We start from the raw sequence: 21,472 nt of genomic DNA, 5'->3' as shown, positions 1-21,472 counted from the left end.
GATTTGGTTATGAATGTGACAGCTAGGTAATATTAGAATGGCCTCCTTTATACCAATGGAAAATCATAACGAGGGTTGTAAATATAGTACAAAAACACAGCAAAGCGACTTTAATCACATATTAAATCATGATAAATGTACATAAATGCATGAATTCAAACGGTATGCATGCTAATTGTGGTGAATCGTCAGGAGTGAATTCTGGTAAAGACATACAATTAAGTTTTTACGCAGGTTTGGTCTGTTGCTATATTTTAATGGTGGATTAAACAGTTACTCGTCATACCTACATAAGAGACAGGGTATTCCAGGGATTCTACGTTGTTATTTATTTATTTATGTATTTATGTATGTGTTTATTTTTAAAGAATTGATAGGTTTAGTCAGGCTGCAGAAACAGAGCTTGGACTCATGCATTTCAGAGTCTAGCCTGCTTCCCAAATTTCAAACTCTGCATAAGCAAATCCAGGAACTAAAATCCCTGGGGTGGGGTCAATTTACAAGAAAGGGGAAAGGACGTTGGTGGAAATCCACGTTGGCAAGACAGCTGAATTATGAAAAAAAAATAAAAAGTTGTAATTTGTATGAATGGGAGTTTATTTTATATACATTAAACATACTTGCCCTAATATATTATATATATATATATATATATATATATATATATATATATATATATATATATATATATATATATATATATATATATATATATATATGTGTGTGTGTGTGTGTGTGTGTGTGTAAATTAGGCCTACCTAAAAAAAAAGTTTCATATCCATACTAAAGGCAAACATGCTAAATTACAATTCTGCAACACATTAAACGGAACCGCCTGTTGATATAAAAAAACAGGATACATTCATACAAATTCCTTGGAGTCGCACTGCTGTTTCCAAGGAAACAGGCAGACCCTTGCCCTTCCCGGTGCTCCTGACATTCTTTAGGAATGTACCACTCCCTTACTCAAACAGGGGTGACAGGGAATTGCTTTAAAACCTTTAGTTTCGTAGATTGATTGGGGCAATTGTACGTACAGATTTATTCATAAAATTAATATAAAGCGTTTTAATTTTACTTTAATATAAGCCATTGTCCAACATCCAATAATAAAATTGGCTCTGTTGATCACCCCCATACGCGAGTGTGTCTTTCTTGTTCTGTGAGCTGTCAGAGGGCTTGTTGCACTTACAGCTTTAGCGCAAAGTAACACAGAAGGAAAAATAAAGCGGATTTTTTTGTTTTGTTTTCTTCAGAAGTAGTTTGTTTTTTTCGACGAGAGTATTTATGTTAAACGGAAGACAGCCTTAAAATAACACGTAGTTACTTTAAAAAAAAAAAAAAAAAAAAAAAATCGTGGCCCTGATTTTCAATTTGCGGTGCACAGTAGCGGTAGTGAGTAACTGAACAGGACAGTAAGGTAAGTCCATGCAGCTTATTTTTATACGTGCAATGACAAAACGACAAGAAAATAAAGCGTCCATGTTTAGTTTTGATAACATACACATATTACAGTGATTTCAGATATGACTTGGAACTACGTTCGTGTACACGGTATCTGAAGACGTGCAGCAAATCGATCTGCTTATCAAGAAAATATGTTAGATTAATCTGTTCTTGTTGTATTATTTACAATGTTGCTTTCGCGCTGTTAAGATAGGGTAAATGTTTTTAGCCATAGCTACTTCCGATGCTGTATGTACATGTTACTTTTACAACGATGTTATCGTGCATTCTGTGTATACTATTCCAAGTCACTGCTGTGTGTCTGCACCAGACTAGTAGTGGATTAATCGCACAGGCCTGCTGAGTGAACTGCGGAATGCACGACTAGCTACGTCGTGATCATGTGTACAAACTGCTCACCTTGTGTCTGCCGGCGGTGCCGGTCTGTCTGGTTAGGCAAAAAAAAAAGTTATGCTAGTTAGTAGTCTTAAACTAACCACGTTGAGAACTGCTTTTTTATTTTAGTCTCTAAGATTATTATTATTATTATTATTATTATTATTATTATATTATTATTATTATTATTATTTTTAATTTATTAAGCCTTTTGACAACAACACTCTTGTCTGTCTGGTTGTAAAGATTCACTGTTAGGTTGTACTTTATTTTTCATCATCAAAAAGCTTAGAAAGGGCATTGCATTTGAAATATTTGAATCTTAATATAAATGTTCTAGAGGCAGAATTGTATTTAATGCATGTTTTAATGTATTTAAAAATGTTTTACGTACAAAATTATATATTTACAAATATATATATATATTATATATATATATATATATATATATATATATATATAATCATATTAAAGATACTAATGATCTACTAAGATGATTTAATAGACTATAGCTCAATAATCTATGTTAAATGCATGGCTGACCTAAATATAATTCTAATTTCATTATCTGACTTTCAGGTGATTTGGTTTTAAAGTTTAAAAGGTAACTACGGTATGTATTTCTCTATACCTGTGTGGCTCCAATAGATTAGGGAGGATCTGTAAAACAGGTTGGAGATGTTGTTTGCAGATTTAGCCCTTAAAATTATTTGTCCTAGAAGTTCTTTGTTCTGGATTGCTCATCCCGTGTCTACTCTAATTCCCAGTCGGACAGGTTTGTCACACATCTGTGCTCTTCTCTCAGGCAGCATTGGACAGTCTTCATTGAGGCATGATGTGCTTAACACTGCTAGCGTTAATTCAGAGACGGGGGTATTTGTGTTTGAAAACCAACATAGAGTTTCATTCTTCATGATGGTGGGGGCAAAAGTCGGGTTGGATCAGCTGCATGCTTCCTTGTGACCAGTACTTGTTCCTGTATGCCAGTAGACCATTTTTCCAAAGAACATACCCCCATTACTAGTGTGGGAACAAATGTGAATTCAGATATGCAAACACAGTATCGGTAGTGCTCAAATGGGTTGTGTCTGCTGACTGGATTATTCTGCCAAAGCCCCCTCCACCTGTACAAAAATACTCAAGGTTATAGTATATTACAGGGGTTTATTTGCAGCTTATAACATTGTTCTGCTTTCTACTGTAGTGCAGAGTCAATGATCATTAAACAAAACCGAGACAGCTTGTGTATTGTATTTCTAGATCTTTTCCATATCTAAATCAGGCTAAGCCAACTCTACTATAGACTAGCTAGCTGAAGTCTAGTTTTTCATATCCAACAGTGTAGAGTTTGGGAAGATGACAGTAGTGTCATTATCGTGCAAACTGCATCAACAACAATGCTTGTTCTTAATGCTTCTATGACATGTCAGAAAAACGTTTAAATTTGACTTTTCTATTGGCAAAAATGGCACAACTTTTGACCTTTCCAGTGCTTCAAAACATTGTTTAAGGAATTCCAGGGAGATTTCCATAGCCACAGACATTGCATTTTTTTCAATCCATTTTGCTTGTTGTATTAAACACTATTACTGTATTATAAAAAATGTAGCCTTATTCACAAAGCATCATGAGCCACATATCAGTTAGCACTTGAAACAACAAGTAATGACCAGGAGATTGAAGACAGATTCAGATTGGTGGGGGTCTTACCTTTCTGGAAAACACATTCCCTATTATTATTGGCTGCTCAGTTTGGGTAGGTTTTGAAACCGCTAATGATAGCTTGGTAATTGAAGACAGATACTGCCTTGGTAGTAATTCAGCTAACAGAAATTGCAATCTGTGCAATTTTTAAAGTTCTTTAACTGGGAAAATTTAAGATATCTAACCAGGCTACTAGTAGTGCAATTTTGGGGGCCCAAATAAATATTTTGAACCCTGAATCGTACATCTTAGCAGTGAGTTGTACTTACTTCACCTAGTACATTAATATTGTCACACAGATTACATTTGTTAGTTAATTTAATTTAGGTTTGCATCGGAAATTGGAAAATGTGTACTTTTAACATGAAATGCATGGATGATTTGGTTTGTGAGGACTTCATTGTACTAAAGATCATAAGACTCTATTCTAGTCGTCTTTTAAACTGAGAAATCAATATTTTAACAAAGACTTTAAAGGCTCACGCTTTGACTCTCTTTCTCTGTAACCAATCACTGCTGAAGGGATGGATACATTTAGGCCTAGTATATTAGTTGCTTTGGGCAGAGTGTTCCATTTCAAATACCCACCTTTCCTTTTATAGGACACAGAACATCAGCATGTATTCAATTTTTCATCATGTTAAGGAGGTTTTTCATTTACTGTTGTATCTCCTTTTGTCATTTTTTGCACACTTACCCATACCATTGAGCTTGTGGTGCTGTAGCCACGTCAATAAAGGCTGTTAAAGAAATTTAATATAGTGTCCTGTGTTATGAATTGCACCCGTTTAATTTCAAACTACATTATTATGTATGGTAAAGGGTTAACAATTTAGTTTAATGCATTTGCTACACACCAGATGTTTGACAGATATGTATAGATTTATTGATCCCCAAGTTACGTCTATTTATAGTATGTTCTTAAAAGGTAAATTGGGTTACTGATGATAACATGGTACATTTTAAACAATAAGTTCATCGAATTACCACATGCACACAACTGTAGCAAAGTTGTCGTTTATTGTACTAAAGTGAAAAATAGCACTTTGTAGTCGTCTGTTTGTTTACTGATAACCAGTGATCTGCCTTGCACCTGTCCATGGGACAATCAGGAAGAATTCCTTAAAATCTAGCACTGCAAACAAAAAATAGGCTAGAGTTTGGTTATTTCATTCTAGTTTTTGTTTTCAGCATGAAAAACCAAGACACTTATTTAGATAGACATACCTCAAGAAACAAGGGGTGTGTTTTTGCATTTTGTCTGGACACAGAGTTGCAAGAAAATTTTCACTAAGATTATTTAATATAAAAATAATGTGTCATTTAGTAACATAATCCAAGAATATGTTGCTGTTTATTGACAGTTTTTTGGTGTTTGACTGACCTCCCAACATCTGTACTGACTTGAACTACCATAGGGTAGTGTTAGTTTTATAAACAGGGAATGTGTAGGCTTGTGTCAAAGGGGAAAAAGCAGGCTGTTCATAGTTAAGATAGTGGAGTGATTCTTCTGAGAATAGGTAAACACAGAATGACTGCAAAAGGGTTCCCATTCTGCATTCATTATAACTCAATTATGCTGTCCTGTTTTCTGTGTCGGTAATGTGTTGGTTAATGTGTTTTTTGGGAACCCTGGGGCTAATGCATCATGGTTTATTTTGTTCTCCATGTAAATTAGGTTTCTGGTTTAAAAAAATGTTTTGTTCCGATTAATATTAATGAAAAAGCAAATTGTACTGCTGTATGGTCACAAAGACAGTTTTGGTTTCAATAAACTGTTATTTTCACCTCAGTGTTTTTAATCCTGTAAAGGCGCAGATAACGTAAAAGCTACGGTAAGTAGTTCAAATTAAAATGTGTTTAAATTAGAATTCAAGACTAAAGCCCAGTACACACTCAGCAATATTGTATCTTGTTGATCATTTGTGGAAGGTATATTGTATTTCTTCTTAGTTGCCAGCTACAAAGCTTGGCAAAAGCTGCCGTTTTTGTACATGTATGCCGTGCCCTTTTGTACGGCAGCAATAGAAAAGTACTTTGTTACTAAGACTGCTTCAGCGCTATGCATGACAGGGAAATACCTTAAAGATTAGTATTCACAGGGCTGTCATTAGAGGCTCTAGAGTCAGCTTGTCAGTCAGTATATTACAGCCTGTTTAAGAGCTGTAGATCTGAGCTACCATTGGGCAGATGACTCTGGGAGGGCCATGCTGGGGGGGAGGGCTGGAAATCTCTCAGCCGGAGTTCAGCAGACACTCGCTCCTCTTTTCCTGCACTGCCGTTGAAAGAAAATCCTTGTCTAGGCATGGGCCTTTAGCACACCGCACGGAACAAGGAATGACAACAATTCACATGGTAATTCTTTACATAGTACTGATGCTATTGGGAGGGGTTCGATCATTATACCAGATGTTTCTGCAGTCGAGGGAAGACAGAGGCTAAAAAGAGCTTGTGGACCAAATGAGGTGGGAGAACTGTCTCTCTTTTTTTATGACTTGTTTAAAAGTGTTTGCTGCAGTGTGCTGCATACCATATGAAAAAAGCTTCTGGTGGTGGAAACTTGGAAACGGGCTTCCCTCACCAAGCAGCTGCTGTACTCTAGCTACTGCTCTGCATCCATTTGCTCTAGTTATTCTTACCCACTATACTCTACTGTGTGAAATTAGTGTACTGTATGCTGTTAAACGAGACATTCATTTTCTCACACCGAGAAAGGTGCTTACTTATTTGGTATTGGGCTTGATGTACTTTTTCATTTTTTGCTTTAGAAGTACAGGATTCATAAACTACTGTAAGAGAAACAGTTTAACATGTTTATGTGGTCAGGATGGGTTTTGGGGTTGGTCATGAATTTGCATATTTTTGGGTAATATGCGTTCTGCTAATAGGAAGGCTTTGTGCATTTTCAATAAGGAGTCCACAGTGCTTTATAAATCATGACACGGGATGGAATTGGATTTTTAGAATAGTCCTTTTATTGCCGGTACAGTAACGGCCTGATAATGAGCAGGACATTGTGGACTTTGTTGCTGGGAACGCAATGGCAGGAAAAGGCCTTGATTTATGTCAGAGTTAGCAAACACATAGAAAGGAAAAGGGTGTATTTGATATGGAACACTGTCTCTCCCCTTCCTGTTTAAAAACTGTGGAGAGAAGCCAAAACGAATGCCTAAGTAAGGCGTTGTGAGCTGCTGTTTTCACCCTAAATTGATTTGAGAGCACTTTGACAGAAGCATGCAAAGACAATTAGCCCTGTTGTTTTAGGACCAGACAAGTAACCTTCCTATTCTGTAATTGTTTCTGTTTAAAAATGATTGTTGAGGGATTTTTGTGTTAGAGAGACTTAACAGGTCAAAAAGCAGCTGAATCACTGGCCAATATTTTAAAAGGTTAGAGTGAATGTGCAAAGGAATCTATATACATTTAAATAATGATTATGTTTTAAATTTTTGAGCAGTTGAGTTGACTTAATTCTGTCAGAACTGAGCATTTGATGAAGTCCAATTTTAAATCTGTTTTAACTTCAAAATGGTTGCAGTTTGATTTACATGTGGATTTAATTGAGTCCATAAGGAAGCTCGGTCAAGAAACTCTAGTACTTAGAAAAGTTATTAAATGTCTGAAGAAGAAAACCAATAGAAATATACAAAATAAACATTTACCATAAATTTTATGATTTGCAAAAAATATATCTTATTCTTTTAATAATTTTTTGGGGGAAAAAACAAACCAATATACAGCATATCTATAGATTACGTCTGTTCACACATTTTTATTAAAGGCGCAGGCCTCGATCATTCAGGTCAGATACAGTAATTAGGACTATTAGAAAATAAACTGCAGGATTCAGCTGACTCAGTAAAAAGCATCGCCTCCTGTCATTAACCTGTTTAACAAACCCAGGTTTTGTAAAATTGTTTCATGGTAATATATTTGGCAGAAGCAGTACTAAGTAGATGTAGTAGATTCATATTTTGTTAAATGCATTTCTCTGCTAATATTTTATATATTATGGTACTTGGATTAGTTAAATAACTTTTTTTTTTTATTCCAAGTTAATTGAAAGAAAAAATAGAAAAATGTTTTTCAAGTATTGATTTATTAATTTTTTTAATTGAATTTCTTCAGCATTACAATGTGGAATCAATTAGGAACGCATTATAGTATATATACATTTGTAAAACAATAGTATCACTTTCTGTTTATATTTCTGAAATGTTTAAGCCTAATAAAACACTTCATGTTTATACACACACACACACACACACACACACACACACACACACACTGTACATTAGGGATACAGTTTGGTTATAGTGTAATCGGTGCAGTTGTTTTTTTGTTTTTTTTTATCAATTCTCCGCTGTTTTTGACATCCAAGCAGTTTTCAGTAAAACCAAAATGAAAGTTTAAAAGAGAACGAGGCAAGCCATTAACAAGTCTGCAGATTGCAGTGTTATTATTGTATCACTCATACTAATGTAAAATATACATTATTTAAATCAACATGTCTGCTTCAAAGCACCTCAGATCAGAGCTTTGGCAGCATTCCAGAGTAGTTTCTGCTGAAACATATTTAAAAAGAGGAGTGGAAGGAAACAATTAAAAACTTTACCTAGGTTTATGTCAGTGAAAAACTAAAACTAGTACCCAGGCCAGCTGATTGATCCGTTCACATGTGTGTTTAGCACCTTTATGTGAGTTATGAAAAGGTCCCTGTTTAAAACAACATGTGTTCCATTTGAGTTTTTATGAAAGGGCTCCTCTGTACTGCAATATACAGCAGCTTTAGCACAAACCCAGAAGAGTTCTATAATAAGATCACCAGCCTACTGTTAATAGGCTGGTAACATACAGCAGCTAAGGGATCGGTATATCAGATTAGCTTGAAAGGAAAGTGCCTCGGTGCTCATTTAATAAGCTTGATATTTGTAGGTCACACTTAATGGCGTTTTTGAACCAACGGCCCCTTTCTGTTCCTATGAATAGTGGGGTAAGAGAATCAGGATAGAAACAAAAAGCTTCATAGTGAAAGTGTTTCTAAAGAGTCGAAGGAAAGTTATTTACGGTGTCTTTTGGTTTCTATATTATTCCCTGTGTTGTGTTTGTGTGTGTCAGAGAGTGAGAGAGTATACCATAGTTTCCACCTCCATAAAGAGGGATGTCTCTGAATGATGCCCAAGTCAGAAAGCTGAACAGACATTTGGACAGCAGAATAAAATAATGGGCACATTTAAAATTAGATAATTGGACAGCTGTTTAAAAATAAGAAAATATTAACCTGCTAATAAAAAATGTTTTATAATGAACTAAAATGTTATGAACTGAACTGTCCATCGCATAAGATAAAACTAGAGGCTCAAACAGATTCAAGGTAAGCAGCATTAAGCAGTCAGATACTTTGTCCTTTTGTACTTTGTCCAAGGCTATTGTATAAAAGTGGGCAGGCTAGCCTTGCTATGCATTGCTATGCATTCAGATTCGTGTGTTTATTAAATGAGTCATCTGTCCGCATAACCTACAGTAATTACTACAGTACTGTATATCATTCAGCTCCTAAGCCTTGTCTATCATAGCACCATTCTGAATGTAGAAAGGGGTCTGCTGTACATGGACTTAAGAGTGTCCCTGCCAGCTCAATGCCTAAACCCTCTCTGTCAGTTCAGATAATCTTCGTCCTTGAAAGGATTTAGCCATCCCTTCAAAAGGAAAATTCTTTGTTTTCAACCATGATATGCCTTACCTGCAGTACTCAAGTGTAGTGTGAATGTCAGGCACTCCTGTAGATGTGTGTCCTTGACATTTTCAGTGAAGGTGCTAAACCCTCAATTTGCTTTTAAACAAAATGCTTACATTTTTGATGAACACAGTCCCATCTTTCTCCAGACGTCCGCGAATCACTCTAGCTCCATAATAAAAACTATAGCTTTGTACTTCCATTCATGTAACCAATTATAGCAGTATAGATTTTTTTTAATATGTTCATATAGGCTTTTAAGTTCTGTGTAGTATTTTTGACTGCTTATTACAACTTACGGTATTACAGTGTATATTACACAGCAGGTACGTTTTTGTTATAATTTTTTTAGCACTTATTCAGGGCTGTTTTAGTTTAAATGAAAATAAGCTGTCTGTCTTTTATAATGATAGGCTTTGAGTATTTGATGTTTAAAACATGCATTAACATCTTTGAAGAAATAATTTGCATGCAACCTGCCCTTTTGTTTTTTGTTTTTTAAACATGCATTAACATCTTTGAAGAAATACTTTACATGCACCCTGTCCTTCTTTTTTTTTTTTTTTTAATCTTCCCGCTGAAGTAAGAAATTGCATGGTAATCCTGAAGTGTGTAAAGAAGCGGGCTGCTAAGGGCATACTTCAGAGGACAGCTTGTGTTTGTCTAAGCCCCTCCCGAGTCAGCGCAGGGGTGGTAGCGCTAAGAAGGTGGTTCTGCATCTTGATCTGTATTCATTTTACAATATGTAATCTGCTCATGAAGTGTGGCTGTGGAGCAGACAGTATTCTTCGTGTTAATATGTACTGTTGTAAGCTGAGGTGGATTTGTTGGGTCTGGTTTGAGAGACTGTCAGGGAGGTGGTTTTGAGACCCTTGGTTATGGTTAGGCATGTACAGATTCTGAAACCGTGTAATTCTCAAATTTCTCAGTCTAACAGGAGTGTATACTCTAAAACAAAGCCACACCTTAGTGTTTGAGATGGAATGCTTGTGTTGTGTATCGAAGTTAAGCTCTCCAGTGTGTAGCAGCGGTTTTACTGTAGCTGCACTTAATGATGAGATTTTAATCTGGGTGGAATATTGTTTTACTATAGACAAATATTAGTCTATGTTTTTTTTTTTTTATAATGTGGTTGGGTTTGAGTGATTTAAAAGAAAAAAAATTGCCAAAAATATCTTTGACAGAACAAGAATCTGTAAGCCTGGGAGCTAATAGTTTCTGACTCATTTCTTGCAATAACACTTCAGTACATTTAGATGCAAATTGACAAGTCAGCAAAAATGCACTCCTTCCATTATTTAACAAGTTTCTTTCTTTATATTGCAATGGTTGCATTGTATGGACTGTTCAGAATCCTGCATTAAATCTGGCAGGATGTCTGGGAACATCTAGACCAGGAACTGAGAGTCAGGAAGCAGAAACCCACCAGTGTGATGGAAGCAGCTGTACAATGAATTGGTGGAGGAGGGAATTACATACACAGACTCAAGCTTTATCCATAAACCAATGATTACAAACTACTGTGCCTTCCTAGTGAATGCCTCGATTCCCAATACTCTACCTGCACTTGGCCTTTTTTTAGGCACATCCCTTAGTAATATAGTAAATATGAAAAAGATTGTCCTGCAGCAGTTCTTGTATTTATTTATTAGGTTTCAGTTTATTTATTTTGACACAATAAAACAAATATTCCAACAGTGCAAGCATGGGTTTTCATAGCTCTTACTTTTGTCTTTGCAGTTTGATTTCAAAGAGTTTCTGTTCTTTGGAACAATGCAAGTTTGCAAGAAAATTTCAAACACTTTCCGTTAGTCTTTAGAACCGAAGAAGTAATTTCCACGTGTGGAAAAGCATAGACAAGCTAGTATGTGTGCTGGAGAGTATTTGCATTCTCGTGTAAGCCAAGGTCCAGGACAGACAATATGTATGCTGTTGATGTTTGAGTAGTGCAAATATCGCAGAAATGCTATGCTAATTCACCAAATTATTATGCAGATTTCGCATAATCTGGTGAAAGTGAAAGTTCCAAAGCATGGTAATAAAGGGCATTGAAAACATGAATGGTAAGCAAAAAAAAAAAAAAAAAAAAAAAGTCAGGCCTCTATAGAAGCCACATTTTTATCTTGCCCTTAAAGCTAATTTAGTGTTAACAAAACCGTGCCTAAACTTGCTGGTACAGAGATGTTGTGTATGACGAGCATTGAGTTTGTATGTAGATAGATAAATAGATTTTTTTTTAGTTTATATTCTTTAAAGTAAAATGTATATATTGCACAATTATCAATACTAGCATTATTCTTACCTAAATGTTCTCAGTTTAAAAATCTGAGGGTCAAACCATAATGAAATGTTTAATAGCAAAACGTGTTGGACTAGCATGTCCTGTGTCTGCTCCCCCCACCCCCATCAGACTTTTTCCTTCTCTCAGCTCGGTGTCTGCAGGCAGACAACACTCCGCAGATGTTCCAGGAACAGTTCCTAAAGTTTTTGCGACAAGGCAAGCCAAAGGTCATTCGTTTGGTACCTGCTAACAATAAACAGAGTAGTTGTTAGTATGTCACTTTAAGCCAGCTGAATTGAAATATGATGAATAAATAAAATGGAGAAGCAAGGATAATTCCCCCATTATTTCAAAATTTGAACTAATCTATAATTGTGTATTTCATTTGCATTGGTCATGTCAGGTTTAGACATTTTGGGACCAGCAAGCATAATAATCTTGTCTGGCATATGCAGCTGTTTGAGTCGTTGGCCAGTACTTGGACGGCTGCCCAGAAAACTGCTGCAATAAGTGTTTCAATTGGATATTCCTCCCATCATGCATAACTTCACTAGGGAGGCTTACCCTTGTTTTATTCTGAAATGGCTCACTGCATAATGCTGTCTCATTGTACAGGGCAAGTACCATACTATGCTTTCTGTTTTCTAGACCTGAGTGTTGCACTCTTGTGTACAATGTAAGAAAGTAATGATCAGCAGCAGTGAAGTGTCATTTTTAACCCCTGGCTGTGCATATACAAAAAAAATGCAAACGGCATACAGCACCTCTCAACCTGCTGACATGCAAATGAGAGGCACTAGGATTTAATGTGGGGAACAAACAACTAAGCTGAGGGAGAACGCATAATTAACCAAGAAGGAAGGTTAAAATTGTGTCTGTGGTCTTTTTACAGTAGCATACAATAAATATATTGTCATTATTTGGCTTTTGTTGTAACCGGGGTTCAGAGGGGATTAATAATACAGTCAGTTAGTTTTGGGAGCAGTTGAGATATTGTAAAAAATAAATAAATAGATCACTATTACTAGAATGACCGAATGAATGTGTGAGGGTCCCCAAATGGCTCACCTGGTAAAAGCAGTGCCGCGCAGCATGCAGGGTGAGATCAGAGATCGCAAGTTCGCATCCTGGTTGTTCGAGGCAGCCGGTCTTCACTGGGGTCTCCTGGGGGGGCCTGCATTGGCTTTGGCACTCCCAGGATTGGTGAGGTGGGATGTGGCTTAGACTGTTTCTCCTCACTGCTCTGTGGCGACCCCTGCAGGCCAGTGCTTGGGGGCGGAGATTTGCTGGGCAGGTCTTTTGTCCACTAGAGGCCGGTAGCCTGTGGACATTCGCCCTCAAGTTCCTTGGTGTAAAAAGACAGCAATTGGCTCATGGGATTGGAGGACGCCCACTGAGCCTCGGGTCCCTGAGCTGTGTGGGGAATCGCTGCGATGAAGGAGAAAAATAATAATAACTGGGAGAAATTTAATAAATTAATAATGTTTGGTTTTTTTTGCATAGAGTGTATGGAAAAAGATACTGAAATTAATTTGGGATTCTTGCGTCATATCTTTTTATGATACAACACAGTTGTGTGATATAATTGAAAAAGTCATAACCTTTTCTCAGAGCACTTTGTTGCAGGTTACTGCAGATGTATAATTTGTCAGAAAATTATTTTTAGTGCCTATTAATTTATTTCCATTATGTAGGTTAATCCTTTTCTTTGGTAGTTTAATACCAAATGCTTTATATTTTAGTGGTTGCTAAATATTTTGACAGTATAAACAAACTCATGGTATAGTTATTAATACATTGTTCTTTTTTTTCTTTTTTCTCAAACAGATCAATGACAAAACAAAGTGCCTTTTCAAATACCGTTCCTACTTAAAGCTGCTGCTTCAGTCTGTGTCTCTTTAAACGTAATTTTCCTTATTAGACAGTGCTGTCGTCTGAGCTGTGCCAGAAGATACCTCAACTGTGACAACTTGCCCTCCATTTCATTTCAGTCTGACTCCAACGTTTAAACAAAACGAAGTGGAAAGATTTACTGTGAGAGGAGCGCAGCTAAAGCACAAAAAGCTGATGTGGTTTGAGAATTGAATCAATACGAGCAAGCATTCAACACACAATTAATATTCTATCAAGGAGTGCCATTGCATTGAAATAACTTTATTTAGACATTGTGTCAGCAAACAATAAAGAAACTCAGACGTTCTGTCAGTCCAGAGTGCCACTGAGCATGTACCTTTCTGCAGCCAGAAGCCGAACAAGTGGGAAAAACTGATTGATGAGTCTGCTGTCCTGATAAATCGTCTGTTCCCAATGCTGCTGTAGTGTTGGTAGATCTGTCTATTGTCTTCATTTTGAGATCTTATGAAATTCCAGAGCCAACTGCTGTTCTTGATGTTGCGATTTTAGTCAAGTTTTAATGCATGTTACTTATTTTTAAACAAATTTGGTTTCTTCTATAAATCTTCTGGTTCACTTTAAAAGTTTGGCATGGCTTTAAACATAACTTCGATGCGAGATACGAAATGGCTGACACTGGAAGTGTGCCGGCAGTTTCAGAGAGGAACTTGTTCACGTACCGACGAGGAATGCAAATTTGCACACCCACCGAAAAGCTGCCAGGTTGAAAATGGAAGAGTTATTGCCTGCTTCGACTCACTTAAGGTAAGGAATGTCAGACCTATATTTTATGTTAACCTCTTCCAGTAGATCTGTAACTGAAATATGTTTCTCCTTTTGAAAAAAATAAAAAATAAGGATGGAGATTGGCCATGCTAAGATTGTTGTGCAGTGTGATTCTGGAATCTGAAAGCAGAAAAAAAAGAAAGAAATTAAAATATTTGCTTCTGTATACTACAGTATACACAGTTGTTTGTCCTGTGCGAAATTTCTTTAGAAATGGGTAGTGAGTGACTTTCTTGTCTTGAGACTAGCTCATATTTACAGTATACTGTACAGTGCTACATTCCCCAGTATCATTTGTTTATATGCAATACAATATGCCAAAAAAAAATCACTGATTTTTTACTCAAAAGAAATGTACTAGCAGCAGTTGCATGATTATGTTAAACATAAGGTCTAGTTTAATGATCTGAACTGAGGCAGTTTTAACCTTTCACCGGGAGCAATAATTGAGTTTGCACGGCTGAAAAGGATGCTAATGCACCCAAGCAAAAAAGAAATAAAAACAAAACAAAATTATTTAAGCTATTCTTTTTTCAATGTTCTTTTAATTTTTTTATTTATTTATTGAAAATGCTGTCAACAGTAAATGCCTTTAAGATCACACAAACACACATATAAAATACAAATAAATAATTATATATATATATATATATATATACACACACACACACACACACACACACACACACACACACACACACAGACACATACAAAAAAACAAAAGAAATCTAATCCAAATAGCACCACCAGTAAGCAGGTACTATATAGGGGGAAATATGTATTTTCCAACTCTTGGAAGAAGAAAGGGGGTGTAAATGTACCCCAAAACATTATCGTGTAGAGAAAGATTACTCCCATTTACCCAGTCAGACAAGCATGTGCTTTGTGTCAAAATCAAGGTAATTGGTTAACGTTTAATCATACTTAAGGATACCATGGGGTTTTTACATGAAATAAGTTCACACTGAACAAGCTGGGTTTCATTTGCGTATACCTGTATCTAAAAATTCAATTTGATTTCCCAGGCTTTGACAACAGGCTTCATATTCATATATGGGTGAGTAGTTAGGGCCTAAATATGTTTTAAAAGTATACAAGTTATCCCAAAATAGATGAAACCAAGAACAAGTAAAATATTGATTTATGTAGCAGAACTGCCCCCAGGTCTTGAATAAAATAAAAACAACAACAAAAAAAACCAAAACAAACATCCCGATTGTGGGTCTGTGGTATCTATTCCCCTATTATGGTAGCACCTTTTCCTTCCTGGGTGGGCGTCTGCAATCCGGGTGCAAACCATAGTCCTCTGGGACCATTGCTGCTGCATTTACACTGAGCTTACTCTGGATTGTTAATTAAATATGTTATCTTCCAATTCAACTGAGGCTGCATTAGTTATTATTGCAAATGGATGTTACAATTATTATTATTATTATTATTATTATTATTATTATTATTATTATTATTATTATTATTATTATTATTTATTTTATTAATGTTTTTAACAAAGCATCCTATTATGTATGGGTGTGTGTGTGCCAATGCTTTTATAGGTTACATATAACATTGTAGGATCAGTTACAGCACCCTATAACATTCACATGTTGGGTTAGGACTTGCTCATTGACATTGTCCAGCTTTATATACTGTACCAAGCTGCAGTCTGAACTTTCGCTGGCCCCTCTATTCAATAGCACCATCTGTTTTTACATGACATTCATTCAGCCACCTTGCTTCTTAACCCTTCTACACCATGCACTTCACTAATCCTATCCTAATGCAGTAGTATGGGGGGCAACCTTGCAAAAGCAATATGAGGATACAGTACAAGTATTGCAAAAGTGGTGCAGTATACAGTACAGTCACAATATACATAATCCAACTTTCAAAATCCTCTCCAACAGTATCATCTTGGAATTTGTAAACAAATACAGAATTTTAAAAAAGCGTAGAAATCCCCTGTGTTGGCTTTATGGTGTCTACATGAAAAAACAACACAATTGCAATTACACATCAGACAACAGGCCCACAGGACTATGCAGTATAGTAGCCTCAAGTCAAAGAGCATACATAATATGTGAAATAAAGTCTCAGAACCCTGACCTCCTTTGAGGTAAGCATTCCATGGAGATGCTTGATGGTCTGAGGTAGGTGGAGTGCCAGGATCCAAAGGATGTGGTTGTGCAAGTAAGAACAAACAGGATTAAATGAATTAACTAGGACCTTGTTTCAAGAACATTTTTAATGTCCAGGTGTTATATGTTCAGTTAAAGCACTACCTAACGTGTTCTAGGCTTTTGATTCTTGTTGAGCTCAGCTTAATTCTTTTTTTAGTCAATTTTCAAAAGTGAAGCTTGTAAGCACATCGTGAAAAGGCAGAATTCATGCCTTTGGATAGCTAACTACCTTGTGGTTTAGTTTAGGTTTCTACTGTATAAGTGCCCCAAACACCATGCTACTGCACTTCACTAAGTAAATTCAAGTATTTTATCACCCAAAAATGAACCTGGATTTGGCTCAATGTTGTACGAAGGTCCTGAGGTTTATATTATAAAATACATTTGCTTAACCCTAAGGATAAAATAAAATAGGAGACATTTTAGAGTGAAATACTAGATTCTGTTTCTATGGGGATAGAAGCACAAAATAAAAAATAAAAAAAACTTGTAACGTGAACCTCAGTGGTGATGACAGCCCTTCACATTCCCCTCCTGCGGTAGTGTGAAGCACAGTATTCCAAATTTATGTTGAGCTTCCTCGACTGCAGACTGCTTTTTTTTTTTTTTCCTTTCTCTTTACTGTGTTTGTTTACTCCTGGGCCTCGGCTCCAAAAAATCACAAGACCCCACTATTCTAAGTAATCTCTAGTGCGTTTTGTATAAGCGTGGGAGAGTATTTTAGTAATGGAAAGTATGTTTTAAAATACTCATTTGATTTATGTGTAAATTCAGTCGATACAGTAGTTCTCTATTTGATGCCTTAAGGGAACTTTCCCATTGACTGCAATGCATTTTAATTCTTCCCTCTTCTAATATATATGTATTACTGGGGTAAAAGTATGTGTAACCCTTTTTCAGCTAGTAGATTTCTAGTTGTGCTGTCAGATATACTGGTTTACAAGGAGTCTTTTGATGGTTTTAGTTTCTTGATGTGACTTAAATGCTGCTCCCTGATCCCTAAAAGGAGCATTAAAGCAGAACTGCCTCAGCCCTGTTCAAACAAGATTGCTGTTTTCATGCACTGAAAGTTTTCTCCTACTTAGTAAAAAGATACGGGTCGTACCACTACAGCTGCATGGTATTGAAGTAGGACTAATCTATGTGGCCGGCTTCCCTAAACTATTGCTTTTTATTAGGGCAGCTCTTCATATCTATTACAGCTAAAATTAGGCATTGGATTAGGTTGCAGTGAACGCAATATGCGATTTGTCAAACGAGCGTCTACAACCTAATCTTTAACAAGTGACATTTCTCCCATCACTCCCACTAGCAACACACGTAAACCAAACTTCTTTTAAAAATAAAGTAATGACAAGGAACCATTTGATGCTGCCCTGAAGTTAAAGTTGTTCTATCAAGGAAATGACACTAGTGGGCTTTACAGCCTCTTCGGCTTCCGAGCTCTGATCTCACCCACATGATTTTGCTGTTTTAGTCTATACAGAAGTAATGATGACCCACAGCTGTGCTCTTGTGACTGAAACAGAAATTATATGGGTGAAATTCGTTCTAGCTTTTCCCTGGTGTTTTGCTGCAGCCTCTAACCAAAATCAATTAGCGTGACTTGCAAAAGAGTTTTGCCTCAGTGTGCTGACCTTGTGAACTCTGATAGTGTTCTGAGTATTGGGTTCTTGCAGGGGAATTTGCTTACACTCTTTACAAAAATGCAGCAGGCTTCCATCTGTCGGTCACTCTGGCTTAAAGTAGGAAGGGACATCATCCTGTGCAACTGGATACAAGTGTGCATCTGGGCTGTATGTGTTGCTGACGGTAGGGTTTCCACAGTAACTCCCCAGCAGTGGGTTTTTATTTGCCCTTTCAAAGCTGGGTATGTCTTGGTTGAGGAAATAGAAGTAAGTGTACAGTAAAGAGTGTCACATGTCATTTTAATTGCTTTGTCTTAATATTTGACAGTGGTTGATCATTGAGTGATTCCGGATTATGTTGCTGTGATATGGAGTTGTTAGCATTTCTGTATAAATCAGCCATTATCTAGCTTTGAGCTGCATTGAGCTGGTCTAGCAAATCTGAAGTGCCAGGACAGAACTGCCTTCCTCATTCAATTCAGAGTATGTGACAGTGTGTCCTTTCAACTCTGCCAGTCCCACATACCTGGTAGACTGTAAAAATGTATCCGAATCCACAGTATAGCGAGGGGCAATATAACTAGGGGTTGTGTATTGCTAACTGTTGCAAGGTGAAACAAATAAAGGGGGTAAGGTAACGGTTTCGAAGATGTTACTTACTGCGGCATTACACAGATTTTTTTTTTAATGTAATTATTTTAATATACTGCAGTGAAGCTGTCTGCTATTTATTAAATGGCTTATTTTATTAAAATGAAAGGAAATAATAGTAAAAGGTGTAAATATAAAAAATGTTCTCTTCTGCTCAATTTCCAAAACCAAAATGCACCCAAAGCACAATAAAAAGCTGAATTAAAGCCAGAATGATAACATTACAACTGTAATGTACTGTTCTATACACTGCCTTTTTATAATTCCCCCTTCTTTACATACATTGTGCATGTTTTAAAATTCCTAGTGTACAGGGTTTTTTTTCTACCTTCTTCCTGCCTCCCAATTACAGAAATGTTTTAAACTAAATCGGTACAAAGAGGAGTCTTGTGAGAAGGGGAATATAGCACAGTGCAAGCTTTTTATTCAGTCTTTTTCAGCTAACAAAATCAAGGCCTGCACCACAAGTAAGAAACACCAGCTGGGGCAGCATAAAGAAAGTGTTTAGGAGCAGAGGGGGTTGTTAGTAGGGCTTTGAAATCTGACGTTTTTTTAAATTAGTTATTAACCTTTAAATCCAAGATCCATTAATACATAAAATGCTATCTCCCCACATCCAGTTAAACACAGTAATATGTTCACTGCCACCATACTGTAATAATAATAATAATGCAAAGGCATTTGTATATAAAATATGTATGTACTGTGACATGTACTGCTTGTGTGTAAAATACTGATATTTCCTGGTTCTGAGCAGTGGGGAAAAAGTTTATTTTTTTTTTTTTTTTTTTTTTTTTCCAGTATAAATATAGGGGAGCATTGCAGAAAGTGCAAACAAAGTATAAATCAATTTGCTAGTCAATATTTGTATTGTCAATTTACTATCTTGTACTGTCTGACTTGATACTGTAGTGGACTTGTGCAACCTGTCTAGGTCATATTGTGATACTTTTCCCCCATTAAATTTAAGTACAGTCATAGATTGCTATTTTTAAATTATAAACATTTAACAACAAAGTTTATCCTCTTTAAAGAAAATGTCATGATTTTAGTGGATTAGGTCTTTTCGTAACAGCATATGGTTTCCTTTCCATTGTGATATATACAGGTAAAGCTTGGAGATATCAGAAGTTATTTCTGTGGTGTAGTTTGGGGAATATAAGTGAAATAGGTTCCAGTGATCTTGGTGAAGATCATACTGAACAGATGCCCACATCACTAAACTGCCATGACAGGTGGTGAAACTAACTGGCTCCTCATACACTATTGTAGGCTCAGAGAGACCAGGAGGGCGCTGAATGAGAACACAGAGCCAATTCTGCAGAGGTTGCTTTTTTCAAGCAGTTTCAGGGTGTTTCTGCATCAGAGAAGTGAAGAAAACTCCCCTCTTTGTTGCTTCCTGAGCCCATAGTCTGCCATGAAAATAATTTATTCTCAGCTCTCGGTGCAGACTGAAAATCAAAATGCTGTAGTGCATTTATGAGCACAGTATTTTTTAAATATCTTAATGCACGATTAGCTTGACATGGTCATTTTGTTTTTTGACTTGGTGCAGCTGAGTTGCTTTGAAACTCACAAGTACATTCATGAGTCATCCTACATCACCTATTAGTCATTTGCTTTAATCCAGAACTTTAAACTTGAAAGAGTAGATAAAGTCATCAGCAGTCTCCATCTTTCAAGATAAATGGTTTCTCTTTGTAACCGAACTCAAAAGGCCAAAAATGACATCAGCTGAACAACGGGAAATGTCACCTAAGGTTTTTTGGACAATATTGGACAATTGCTCCTCAATTTAATAGGAAGTGTGATTTTTTAAAAATAGATGTACTGTATACATGATATTGATTTTCATTTGTTTAGTTGAGTATACTAATGAATCACAGAGGAAATAAACTGTCCAGTTCACACCTTCAAATCTTATTGATTTCTTACTCGCAATACAGCTGATCAAATTTGAGGATAACCATTTTACAGAGGTACTGGAAAGAAAAAGTAATTTGTATCTAGTGCAGCTAAATGGTCAATCTGTGTTTTCTGTCTGTGCCAGAAACATGCAGTTCCACCTATTGCTTGCTGAAAAACAGTTGTCAATGCAGCACAAGGTCTTTGTCCACGTCTCACAATGTGAGTTTTTTTTTTTTCTTAGTTATTTAGGTGGTCATGTTCAAGATGTGGTTTAATGTGGGTGCCCAAATGTGAATAAAAGAGACATGATTGATTGTAGCTTTAATGCCATTGCAAAAGGAATGAGGAAAAAAAAAAGTGGCAAACTGAAAGAAACAGATAAAGCATGAACTAGGGCAATGAAATGGCAGGCAGGCAGCTGAAACCAACAAATACAATGCCATTGGCTTAATTGGACAATTTTGACAAGCATTTAACCACTGTACCAAAAGACTTCAACTCGCCAGTTAAGCAGAAAAGCCAAAGCTGTAATGTCAGCTGTTGTTGGCATTTAAACAAAGAATCTACTGGATGTGATGCAGGAACTTTTTCATTGTTGCTACATTATACAGCTGAACAAAACCTAGCCTCTTTTTTTTGCATGATTTTGAGTTGATTTGCATTTTCTGGCGATTTGCTTTCTGATACAGAGTGCAAACTGTAGGAATAATGTAAGATTCTTGTATAAGGTAAAATGATTAACTTGTTCCAGTGTATAATATCTGACACTCTTCTACAAAAACAGACAAGTTGAAATAAAGTGATCAGCTATATAGTTTAAAGATATATTTGGCCATTGAAACTACTAAATAAAAAAGGGGTCCCA

General features: G+C 36.3%; 1 protein-coding gene across 7 annotated transcripts in view; it reads left to right on the top strand.

Moving 5' to 3' along the window:
• Nucleotides 1-1,136: 1,136 nt before the first annotated feature.
• LOC121320897 (muscleblind-like protein 2) overlaps nucleotides 1,137-21,472 on the top strand; it is a 43,740-nt gene continuing 23,404 nt past the window's right edge. For 4 of the 7 annotated variants that reach the window (XM_041259668.1, XM_041259664.1, XM_041259663.1 and 1 more), the window contains exons 1-2: nucleotides 1,137-1,420; nucleotides 13,392-14,222. In XM_041259668.1, coding sequence (XP_041115602.1) covers nucleotides 14,049-14,222 — 174 coding nt within the window. In that variant the 5' untranslated portion in view covers nucleotides 1,137-1,420; nucleotides 13,392-14,048. The remainder of the gene's footprint in view (nucleotides 1,421-13,391; nucleotides 14,223-21,472) is intronic. The other 3 variants (XM_041259666.1, XM_041259665.1, XM_041259669.1) reach the window with 2 other exon arrangements.

The sequence above is a fragment of the Polyodon spathula genome, chromosome 9, assembly GCF_017654505.1.
Source record: "Polyodon spathula isolate WHYD16114869_AA chromosome 9, ASM1765450v1, whole genome shotgun sequence".
Taxonomy (NCBI): domain Eukaryota; kingdom Metazoa; phylum Chordata; class Actinopteri; order Acipenseriformes; family Polyodontidae; genus Polyodon; species Polyodon spathula.
The sequence above is the reverse complement of the archived record's forward strand: the minus strand, read 5'-3'. Positions and strand labels throughout refer to the sequence as shown.